Source organism: Nycticebus coucang, chromosome 8 (genome assembly GCF_027406575.1).
Source record: "Nycticebus coucang isolate mNycCou1 chromosome 8, mNycCou1.pri, whole genome shotgun sequence".
Classification (NCBI taxonomy): domain Eukaryota; kingdom Metazoa; phylum Chordata; class Mammalia; order Primates; family Lorisidae; genus Nycticebus; species Nycticebus coucang.
This window is the reverse complement of record NC_069787.1, coordinates 63,140,900-63,153,494: the sequence shown is the minus strand read 5'-3', so window position 1 is coordinate 63,153,494 and position 12,595 is coordinate 63,140,900. Positions and strand designations below refer to the sequence as shown.

The 12,595-nt window shown below is 40.4% G+C and overlaps 1 protein-coding gene across 1 annotated transcript in view; it reads left to right on the top strand.

Moving 5' to 3' along the window:
• The window catches only part of EFHB (EF-hand domain family member B), a 60,475-nt gene that overhangs the window by 31,637 nt on the left and 16,243 nt on the right, over positions 1-12,595 (top strand). Inside the window, exons 7-9 of the mRNA XM_053600682.1 lie at positions 1,218-1,301; positions 2,154-2,221; positions 5,985-6,139. Coding sequence (XP_053456657.1) covers positions 1,218-1,301; positions 2,154-2,221; positions 5,985-6,139 — 307 coding nt within the window. The remainder of the gene's footprint in view (positions 1-1,217; positions 1,302-2,153; positions 2,222-5,984; positions 6,140-12,595) is intronic.

Below are 12,595 nucleotides of genomic sequence, written 5' to 3'. Positions count from 1 at the left end.
ACAGCTCACAGCAACCTCAAACTGGGCTCTAGTAATTCTCTTGCCTCGGCTTCCCAAGTAGTTGGGACTACAGGTGCGCACCACAATGCCTGGCTATTTTTAGAGACAGGGGTCTCTCTCTGGTTCTGGCTGGTCTCAAACCTGTGAGCTCAGGTAATCCACCCACCGCAGCCTCCCACAATAGTAGGATAATAGGCGTGAGCCACCGAGTCCAGCAACTTTTTCACATTTTTAATTGTTACATAGATTATCTCATTATTGGTTCACAAATACGTATAAAAGGGCATTTACATTTTTGTGCTTTGGATTCATATTGCCCAATTATTTCCAAAATTATTGAATTTGTACTAACAATCTAGAAGTGTTTTACCCTTTTTTTTTTTTTAACCAATTTAGATATTCTCTCTTTCTTTCTTTCTTTCTTTTTTTTTAGAGACAGAGTCTCACTTTATCACCCTTGGTAGAGTGCTATGACAAAACAGCTCACAGCAACCTCCAACTCCTGGGTTTAGGCGATTCTCTTGCCTCAGCCTCCCCAGTAGCTGGGACTACAGGCGCCTGCCACAACGCTCAGCTATTTTTTTTTGTTGCAGTTTGGCCGGGGCTGGGCTCACTGAGCCACAGGCGCCACCCCTAGACAGTCTGTCTTTCAATAACACACACACACACACACATCTCACAGGTTTGCTTGTTTACTAGATTAGAAGTGGCATTTTGTTATTCTTTTATTTTTACAATTTATTAGTAGAGACTTATAATTTCTCCATATATTTACTAATTAAATGTAAGTTTTTGTGTACATCCTTTGGTTATTTATTTATCAGATGCTTTATTTTCTTTTAGAAATTTTAGAAGTTATAATAGTGATATTAATACTTTTATTTACCAAAAATATTTTAGTTTGTTTACTTTAGTCATTAATTTATTTATATTATAGAGCATGAACTATGGAAAAATGAACATGTAAAGGTTTCTTTTTAGCATAGAATTTCTTTTTTTTTTTTTCGCAGTTTTTGGCCGGGGCTGGGTTAGAACCCACCACCTCTGGCATATGGGGCTGGCGCCCTACTCCTTTGAGCCACAGGCGCCGCCCAGCATAGAATTTCTTAATGAAACAGATTCATTCTTTGAAGTTTCAATGATATGATGGCATTCCTTATCACATGTATGTCTGGCAGCCAAAAATAGAGATATCTGACAATCTTCTAATTTTCCAGGAAAAGAAGAGCTAAGATTATATCTAAGAGAGTTGATGATTTCAAAGAAAAGTTTCAACATAAACTTGGAAGAGTTTTAGATCCGTAAGTCAATGATTAACTTTAAATTGATAGCATCTTTTCATCAGATTAAGAAAGTACTCTTGGCTCAGTGCCCTCAGCTCAGTGAGTAGGGCACCGGCCACATACACTGAGGCTGGCGGGTTCAAGCCCAGCCAGGGCCTGCTAAACAATGACAACTGCAACGAAAAATAGCCAGGCGTTGTTTTAGTTCCAGCTACTTGGCAGGCTGAGGCAAGAGAATAGTTTAAGCCCAAGAGTTTGAGGTTGCTGTGAGTTGTGATGCTACGGCACTCTACCACGGGTGACATAGTGACACTCTGTCTCAAAAATAAATAAGTAAGTATTCTTATGGTAACTGTTGTTTTATGTTCTATTAGATTCTATTAAATTAGAAAAACATTCTTTTGTGTGAATCAGTGGAGCTCTATGAGTGTCTGTAGAACTTGAGGTTCAAGGAAGGCGGTATTTATTCTCCAGGATAGAGAGGACATTTGGAGAAGAGAGAGGGAGAATTTTGCATGAAGTTTTAATTGTGGGGTATCAGAAATTCAACTTACCGTGCTTAATGTTTTTCTCTGTCTTCCCAGTCTCTGTCTGTCTTGCTCTTTATTTATACTTCAGTAATTTTGCTTTGAATGTGTGGTTTTTTTCCTTTGTAAATCTGAGCTACTGAAAGGCAGTGAAAGCGTTCAGCCGTTGTTAATGCAACTGGAAGATCATACAAAAGATCTGTGGGAGAACTTTTGTTTGATCTTCATCAGTTTGGCTATAAGATAAAATATAGGGTACAAAGAACATATGGCAAACATATTTTAAATTCCAGGGATGCCACGTGGTGGGTATTATAACTAAAGGATTTGTTTTCTTTGATAGCATTGCAGAAACAATGAATGTTCCCCCAGACCACACATTTGGAGCTTCTCTCCGTCCGGAGGAGTATGGTAAATATACAAACTTTCTCCTTAAAAAACAAACAACAAAACCCCCACAAGTTATGAACAAGTTTCACTTGTTCTTGCAAAGCTGCTTCTAATTTTAAAAGCTTAAAATATTGCATTAACATTAATAAGAAAAATATGTAACACAGAAAGAAAATTTTATTTTCAAATTATATTTAAAATAGGTACAGTTTAAAGCCCTTGTAAGGAATACCTGAAGTGTAGTTTAAGGCTTTGAATTTTATTTAGAAAATAAATATGGCCTGTACTAAAGAAGCCAAAGTGAAACTGGACACTTGACCCTTGCTGCTCAGAGTGTGGTCTGGGGTCTGCAACCACCTTTTCTGGGAGGTTCTCATCCCCCACCACAGACCCATTGAATCAGAAACTTCATTTTAATAATATTCCCAGATAAATTGTAAGCACATTTATATTTTTAAAAGTCTGAAATCTACAATCGCATAATTAAGGCTCACTCTTTTCCCACCAGCCACTCAATCAATCCATCAATCAATCCATAAAGTGGTAAAAGAAACTTGATAGCATTTTGTCTTTATTTCTAGGCCATCTAAATAGTAGATGCCCAAAGGGGAAAAATATGCTATAGTTTATCAAGATCAGGCTGTGTAATAGTGGTTTTCAATACATGGACTGTAGGCTGCCTATTTTAATATCATCTAGAGAGTTTGTTAAATATACTGGTTCCTAGGAAACATGCGTAGGTATTCTGATTCTTTAGCTTTTTAGTTACACTAAAGTTTAAGAACCACTATTAAGGGCAGTGTCTGTGGCTTAGTGAGTAGGGCTCTGGCCCCATATCCTGAGGGTGGTGGGTTCTAACCTGGCCCTGGCCAAACTGCAACCAAAAAAAAAAAGCTGGGCATTGTGGTGGGTACCTGTAGTCCCAGCTACTTGGGAGGCTGAGGCAAGAGAATTGCCTAAGCCCAGGAGTTGGAGGTTGCTATGAGCTGTGATGCCATGGCACTCTACCCAGGGTGATAAAGTGAGACTGCCTCTAAAAAAAAAAGCAAAAACAAACAAACAAACAAAATACCACTATTAAAAATGTTTTAGCTAAAGTCCACTCACTGACAAATAAATAATTTATTGAGCTTATGCAAGATGGTGTTTTGGAACATTGTTAATCACTACATTCGGAAATTATATTTTGGTTCACTTTATGGATGAACTATGAATGTTTAGTGGGTGCCTGTCTATCTTAGAGGCTCTTAAAGGCTTTTGAAGGGGGTAAGGGATGATTAATTAGCCTGAAAAACATGTAGGTAATCATGGTCAATTCTGCCTATTTGAGATAAGCTTCATGTTGGTGGAGGCTCAGTCTTGCTGTCTGTAGGATCCTCAGAGTTCAGTACATGATATATTTTTTCACCAATATTTATAGCATGAATTGATGAATTCGATGCACAGTTTTTCATTCTGACAATTTAGCAACATTGACAAATTTCTTGAAGTTGATTGATGACATCTTTATACACTGAATGATAAGTGAAAAGTCTCATATAATGAAAAGAAAGGACACTGACATTAATATGTTTTAAAATTTTAATACGTGTAAGCCTTGGTGCTGTATGATGTAACTGTGAAAGGGGAATATAAGTCTTCTCTGACTTGTGGTAGCTAGGCCCTGGGTCTCTCTTAGGACCAGAACTTATACTCCTGATTTGAGGTCTTTTGAAATGGCTCTTGAGTATTTGCAAGTGATTTGATATCAGCTTCATAAATATTCTTTCAGAGCTGGGCACAGAGAAAGGTACAGACATAGGTCTCACCTACCAGGCAGGTAAACCTGGTGAAGTTGTGGTGGGACAACCATATAGAATTAAAAAACCAACCATTCCAATGATTATTTTTGGAGGTTAATAGAGAAGAGAGGCCTCTAAAGACAGAAAAAGCTATCTCATAGAATAAGGAAGACCTTCTTTACATAAAGTAGCCATACAAAGGGTTTATATCTGGAGAAGGAGAAAAAGACAGGTCATGCTTATTTGTCAAAAATCATCCTTAGCAGTTTTGAATTCCACTCCCAGATGGCATGGAGAGTATAGTTGTGAAGCCCACTCCATTTCTCTAACTGCCATCATGTGGTAGCGAGGCTTTTGACATTTGCTGACATTAGTCTGACATTAGCTGACCCCCTTTGATGCCCTTGTTCTGAGGCACTTGCCCTGTCCCTGAAACCAGCATTAGTTATAGGTTCCTCATCCATATTCAGGGTCTGTCCTCAGAAACAAGATTTTTTTCTTAGCCTGTGCATGATTAGCTCCTGATTTTATAATAAATAAGAGAACTTACAGGTGCTATGAGTATCTATTAAGAGATCCTTGACAAGAGTCTAGTGACATGTCTTACTCAGAGTAGGTGTAAATATTAGTTGCCTTCAACTGTAACCAATGTTGCAATTTAAATCAGTCCATCTAAGGTATCACAGCCAACTGCCAGCATGACCTTTCTCCAAGAAAGCTGAGAGTCCTGGCAGTAAGAAGGGGTATGTAGGCTAGAGAAAAATGCACAGAGGAAGCTCATCTCCTCTGGTGACATCCACCACAGCAACACATCTGGAGCAGCACAGTCAGCTCTAGTTGTGTTTGTGGACTCTAATTTAGAGCCCCTTAACTGATGCAGCTGCAGATATAGGCAGGCCTGCAGGGCCAGCAGTGGCACGGGGGAAGCAGGGCTGAGAAACAAGAGCTACATGCAGACTAAAGGCCAGCTGGAAATTCATATTAGAAGGAGTAGAGAATTTGACTTTAATTTTTACAAGGCCCTTTCTGAGGTTCTGTCAACTCTGGCACCACTCAGAATCAGCCCCAGCTTTCAGATCTCAACATTGTAGACAATTGTTGCCAAAGGGGTAGTGAGGCCAGGGCTTCATTGTCTTAGGAAAAGACTTGATAGCCAGGTAAGGCTGAGATGCCCACAGGAAGTTCATTTTTTCAGATTTTTTTCCCCACTGACATAAAACAGTAATATTAATTTTTATCAATTACTTTATAAACTTTTTTATATGTGAAGATTTTCTGATGTGGCACATAATAGTGTCAGAGTTGAGTGGTTTTTTTCTTCATTCACAAAGGTTGCTAGATCACTCCTTTTATTTATTTATTAAAAAAAAAAATTTTTTTTGAGACAGAGTCTCACTATGCCACCCTCAGTAGAGTGATGGGGCATCACAGCTCACAGCAACCTCTAACTCTTGGGCTTAAGTGATTCTCTTGCCTCAGCCTCCCAAGTAGCTGGAATAACAGGTGCCTGCCACAACGCCAGGCTATTTTTTGTTGTAGTTGTCATTGTTGCCCAGTTGGCCCGGGGCCTGGTTCAAACCGCCAGCCCTGGTGTATGTGGCTGGTGCTCTAACCACTGTGCTACAGGTGCCGAAACAAGATTGCTCCATTAAAAGATAGAAACAGGCTTGGTGCCTATAGCTCAGAGGCTAGGGCGCCAGCCACATACACAGGAGCTGGCTAGTTCGAACCCAGCTTGGGCTTGCCAAACAACAATGACAACTACAACAAAAAAAAATAGCCGGGAGTTGTGGTGGCTGCCTGTAGTCCCAGCTACTTGGGAGGCTGAGGCAAGAGAATCCCTTAAGCCCAGGAGTTGGAGGTTGCTGTGAGCTGTGATGCCACAGCACTCTACCGAGGGTGACATAATGAGACTCTGTCTCCAAAAAAAAAAAAAAAAGACAAAGGTAGAAACAATATTGAGAAACTTAAAATTCATATGAAACTTTTTTTTCCTTCAATAGGAGTTGGTGATCTCATCCACAATCGACTTCCGGGTGAATATCTGCGAGGCAAGGACAGAGAGCGAGCCTTGATTGCAGCAGTTCGACATCACTTGAAGAAAGTTAACTACCAAAACTTTGACACTTTGTTGGCAGCCTTCAGGCACTATGACAAGGCCAGTAGTAGAACAGAGCTTTTCCTAATGCATGGGCTTATATACCCCAACTAGGGCCTGTGGGCCAAATCCAGCTCATCACCTGTTTTTGTGAGTACATTTAAGTATTGTCTGTGGCTGCTTTTATACTACAAATGCAGAGTTGAATAGTAGCAACGGAGACTGTATGGCTTGCAAAACCTAAAATAGATAGATCTTAGTAGAAAAAGTTTCTTAACCCCTGGTGTAGATTAGTGGTTGTCAAAATGTGTTCTTCTACAACCATCAACAGCACCTGGGAACTTGTTAGAAATGCACATTTCAAGGCCCACCCTGCGATGCACTGAATTAGGAATTCTGGGATGGAGACCCCCCCAGCAATTTTAACAAGCACTCCAGAAGATTCTGATGCACCTTCAAGTTTGAGAACCACTGCTGTGGATTATTAAACTGCAGTGTGCTAGAAGCAAGGGGGAGGGGGCAGGAAAAAGAGGCAATAATCTATGTCTAAATCTGAATAGGTACACACAGTACCTCATTCTAGGTCCAAGGTAAGTTTAGAATGTCTTTCCTCTGGCTTGCAGGGTGTGGTTTTAGTTTTACAAGTGTAAGATCATTCAATTTTCAAGCTTTGATAAAATCAGATTGATCTAGGCCTACGTAATTATTTCACGTCATTTCCAGGGGTGTCCAAACTGCAGCCCATGGGCTGAATGCAGATTATTTGAGGACTGTTTTGCTTATCTGTGGTGTCAGATGTTGTGAAAAGTACCAGGTCAGACAACCGAGTTCACAATTTATTCTAGAAAAAGTGCTACATACCTTGTCACTGTGGTCACCAGGTGGCCACGGGGAGCACTTTGAAGGTGACCATGGTGATATTCAGCAGTGAGGTGTGTAGCACTTTTTCTAGGATGAGTTTCTGAACTTAATTTTCTGACCTCATGTACATGGACCTTTTCTTTTGCTTATCAGCTTTCATTAGTGTTTGTGTATTTAGCATGTGGCCTGAGTCAACTGTTATTCTTTCAGTGTACAGCAGAAAAGAAAACGAAAAGTTGGACACTCTTGTAGGCCATCACAGAATTGCTTTTTATCAAGATACACCACCTCTAAGGAACTGCCATTGAAATACAGCATTTTTTTTTTGGCCGGGGCTGGGCTTGAAACCGCCACCTCCGGCATATGGGACCGGCGCCCTACCCGTTGAGCCACAGGCGCCACCCCAGCATTTTTTTTTTGTTAGCATACTCATGAGATTTTAATTTTTGTTACCTGCATCCTCTTTATTAGAAACTCAGCCTTACTGAGAGAAATAACTGTACTTTAGCTAAGTATCTGGTTGTTTTTTATCTCATGAGAACATGAATTTTGTATCAGTTGTTCAGTTCAACCGAATGCATTTAGATTGTGAAGATGATCTTTTTTTTTTTTTTTTTTTTTGTAGAGACCGAGTTTTCACTTTATGGCCCTTCGTAGAGTGCCATGGCATCACACAGCTCACAGCAACCTCCAACTCCTGGGCTTAAGCGATTCTCTTGCCTCAGCCTCCCGAGTAGCTGGGACTACAGGCGCCCACCACAACGCCCGGCTATTTTTTTGTTGCAGTTCTGCTGGGGCTGGGTTTGAACCCGCCACCCTTGGTATATGGGGCCGGCGCCTTACCGACTGAGCCACAGGTGCCGCCCTGATGATCTTATAGCATACATTTCCTGTGCCTTTTTTATTCAGAGTTTCTTTTTTTTTTCCATTTTTATTCTCTCTTTGCTTTTTCTCCCCCTTTTGCCTTAATTATATCTATTTTTCTAGGCAATCTCAAAACTATTTTAGGATGAGCCTAATACAAACAATTACAAACTCATAAATAAAAATGTGATGGTGTGGTATATCACAATCTTTTTTTTTTTTTTTTTGGTATATCACAATCTTGATATAAGAAGAAAAGAGAGCAGAATAATTTTTGTCAACCTCAAAAGGAAAAGAGAAATATTTCTATTTCCCTTTCAACGCTGAGTACAGTTTTAGAAAAGTTGTAGTTCACATTTTAAAAAAATCTCAATTACTCATGGGCTAATTCATTTTAAGCCCAGTCATTTTAGTTTTTTATTCGAGATAGGGCTTGCTCTTTTGCCTGTATTAGAGTGCAGTGGCATCATCATAGCTCTTTTCACTCCTGGCCATAAGTGATACTCCTGCCTTGGTCTTCTAGAGTGCTGGGATTACAGGTACCAGCTACCCTGTGTGGTGTCTGGTTATTTTGTTTGTTTGCAGGGGCCTGCATAACTGTGCACTAATGAATAAAAAGTCAGTTAAATATCTTATTTAAATTTGTACTAGTCATGTCGGGCTAGACATCTACAAAGCAGTCAACTATATTTCCCACAAATTGTGTTGAAAGAAAATGTAAATATTCATATATTTGTCTGGCTTTTAATAGTGACTAAGTGCTATTTACATGTAATTTCAAAATTATTCTTCAGTATTAAAATATATAAATTAAAATAAACGTATTTTAAATTTTACTAGATACTAGATATCTCAGAAAGGTGATTTTTGGAGAAGTTTACATGGTAGTGACATAGTCCGTAGTGCTCTGCTTCTAAAAACTCTTCATTTTAAATGTAATTGGAGGGGAGATGATCATCTTAATAGCTGCTGATTATCTAAGTAAACCACTAAGCGCATTCCTTATAATAAAATTAAATTAAACTGGGAGGAAATTACTGAGAATTACTTAATGCTGATGTACCTCTTAAATGGTTAACTTTTAATATGCACAACATAGTGATTGGTGTCCTTAAGGAGCTTTTTTTCTGAGAAGGTAATAAGATGTGGGTCTAGTACAGCTGTAGTGTAATTTTTGATTATTTGAATCTTACATTATTGAATGCCCAGATTTAATTTAATGGAAGAACAAAATAAAACAGAGAAAATAAACTATGATTTCCTAAATGAATCTTCTTGGCTTAGAAAAGTAATTCTGTTATTTATTGAACACTTATAATACATCAAGCGTTATTTCAGATAATGTGTAAATCTTCTACTTAGGAAACTTAAAGTCTAGAGGAGTTACACATAAATTACAGTAGCAGTGGTACATTGGATCTGGCTTGAGAGAGCCTACTGTTGAATTTTCAAGAAGCTTGAGTCAGTTCACATTATAATTGTAGCTAGAAATTGTCCACGATTAGAGCATTTACACCATGGAAAGTAGCAATGGCTACAAATTAGGGCAGCCACCACACTGCCCAAAGAGCCAGATGTTAAACATCTACAGCATAACCCCCACCACACACACCCAGGGTAGAGTGAGGGCTAAGTGTTATGATAAACTCAGAGCTGCAACCAAGGATTTTAGCTCTTAGCTATCATGACAGATGTTCTTAGCAATGTAAGTCAGCTGATGATTTTCTCTTGTAATTAATTGTCTAATTAAGCATGTGTAGAACTCAGTAATTTGTGCTCACTTAAGGAGCATATTTGTTGGCAGTCTGTAAATATTGTTAACTTAAAACTAGAGCAGTTTCCTAAATAAATTTTGCTCAAGGTCTTAGGATTCTCAGTTAAGTTCAGTAATTATATCTAGTCCTTGTTTTTGAAGGGGCTGCACCAACGCAGTCAGTCCATCCTCCTCTTTGTCTATGCAACCAGCTAATGTGTTTGCTCACCCCACGCAATGACTGAAAAGAAAGGTGGGAAAGCCATCCAAAGGTGTTCAGTGTGGGAGGTGCAATTACTAGGGTCATTGTCTCCTGTTTTATAGATTCCTCGGTAAAGTTGAAGAGAATGGCATTCAAATTGTCAGGTCAGAACTGTCTGGCAGTCAGTTGAACTTAAGGTGCCTTCAGTAGTTTGGGAGGGCTGCACTGCGGCACTTTCCTTCCTGATACTGTGTTTGGGGCAGACTGAAAGACCAAATACCATAATGTTCCTCCTTCCCTTGAACATTCTAGGAATAAGATGTTCTCTCTCAAAGAGCTTGTTTGCTGCTCTTCTCCATTGCCACAAACTCAGTGTGTTGTATTCCAGTGGGTATAACTTAACCATTTCCCCAGTCACCTACTATTTTCACCTACACCTTTTGTCTGAAAGGTCAGGTGTAAGAGGAACAAAGGAATTGTTAGAAAAGTTCCGGAGACCTATTTTATTCTCTACTTTGGCTACTATAGGAGGAGTTGGGGAGCAGTGTATTCAACCAAGTAGTTATTAAATCTAGAACCATGTCACCCCAACAAGAGAATTGGGTTGGCTGAAATAGAATTAGATTTGAATCCCCTAGAATCCTTTTTACCCAAGAGAGTGGACCAATTGCGCTGGCCTAGGGTGCTGTTACGGGAAAAAAGATGCATTATTTCTGGGAATGGTCATGGAAGCCATGTTTTCTTTTTCTTTTCTTTTTCTTTTTTTTTTTTTAGACAGAGTTTCACTAAGTCGCCCTCAGAAGAGTGCCGTGGAGTAATAGCTCACAGCAACTTCAAACTCTTGGGGTTAAGTGATTCTCTTGCCTCAGCCTACCAAGTAGCTGGGACTACAGGTGCCCACCCCAACCGCTGGGCTATTTTTCTTTTTTTTGTAGTTGTCATTATTGTTTGGCAGGCCCGAGCTGGGTTCGAACCCTCCAGCCCCGGTATATGTGGCTGGTGCCCTAACTGCTGAGCTACAAGGTCTTGCTCTGTCACCCAGGCTCAAGAGCAGTGGCACGATTATACCTCACTGCAGCCTCAAACTCCTGGCTCAATGATCCTCCTGCCTTAGCCTTTTTAGTAGCTAGAACTAACTACAGGTGTGCACCACTGTACTGGCTAGTTTCTTTTATTTTTTTATTTTTTATTTTTTTGTTGAGACAGGGTCCCACCCTATGCCCCTGAGCAGAGTGCAGTGGGCGTGGTAGCTCACCACAACCTCAGACTCGGGCTGCGGGCACCCCACTGCCTCAGCCTCCGGAAGCCGCTGGGATTACAGGCGCTCGCCGCGGCGCCCGGCTGGGTTTTTCCATTTTTTTCACGAGTCGGGGTCTCCTAGTTTCTTTTATTTTAAAACTTTTTTGTAGACATCATCGCACTATGTTGCCTAGGTTAATGTTGAACTCTTGGGTTCAAATGATTCTCTCACTTCAGCCTCCCAAAGTTCTGGAATTATAGGTATGAACCACCATGCCTGGCCTTGAATTTTCAAAATAGGTTTTCATAAACTCTAGCCTTTTTATTCTGATTATTATCCAGGAAGCAGCTGAGATGGAATGATGCCTTTCTAGGGACAACTTCATTGAAAGACCAAACTGATTTACTAAGGTGCTGGCATATGATTTTTGAGAGGCCATTTTGATGCTAAGTAATACCATATGGCAATGAGTGGTAGGAAGTGAGAAAGGTTCATTGAATAGCTTGACTAACAGCTCATTATTGAGTAGCTTTTGTGTTATGAGATGCATCATCATCAGATTAAAAATAGTCCAGAAAGCAAAACACATAACTCAAATTAATTTCATGGACCCTACTTATGACCAGGGCCAGATGATTGGACTGGAACAGCAATCCCACAACTTGAAAAGTGATAACCTTGGGGAGGCACCAACAGCTTTGAGAGGGTGTCAAAAGTACAATGTAGTCAGTCTGTCAGGAGCATAGGTGACATCTCTATGTGTGACATGTCCCTCTCACGATGAGACGAACTGGTCAAATTTTGGCTACAGTCACAAGTTAGGCATGGAGTAGTAGCTTCTGCATGAGAAGTGCGGAGACCTTTCCTCTGTGCCCTGTGTGCAATGGTGGGTGTGTTGCTACATTTGGTCCAGTGACGGTCCAGGTGGCAGTGGTGGCGGTCTGGATGGTCCAATCTCCATCAGCAACCTGACTCCAATCATTCCCATCAGAGAATGGACCAGATGGTGCTTCAATCAGCAACCATAATTTGTTTCCATAGTTTGCAGGCCCCAAACAGGGTATCTTTAATATGCTTGTCTGTAGTTTTCCAAGTGGCACACCAAACAGGTAGGCCATTGGCAAGAGTCTAAAAATGTAACAGGTTTATCAAAGGGAGTATTAACCAAAGTCATGAGAATGGCCTTAGCTGTGCCCATTTAGCAGACTGACTACGTACATTTTTGGTGTTTCACATTGCACATGGAGTTTGAAAGTCACAATAGTCTGGTGAAGACTACTGGGTTTCAGCTCAGCCAAACTGTCAGTGAACGGGGCCCAGGTGTTTAGAGGAGCCTCCGTGAATTGAGGTCCTCTTGAGCCACAGTGGCTTTGCTTCCTGTGGTGAAGTATTTAATACAATTTTTCTCTAAAGGATAGCTACCACTTTTTTTTTTGAGACAGAGCCTCAAGCTGTCAACCTGGGTAGAGTGCTATGATGTTACAGCTCACAGCAACTTCCAACTCCTGGGCTTAAACAATTCTCTTGCCTCAACCTCCCGAGTAGCTGGGACTACAGGCACCCGCCACAATGCCCGACTATTCTTTGGTTGTAGTT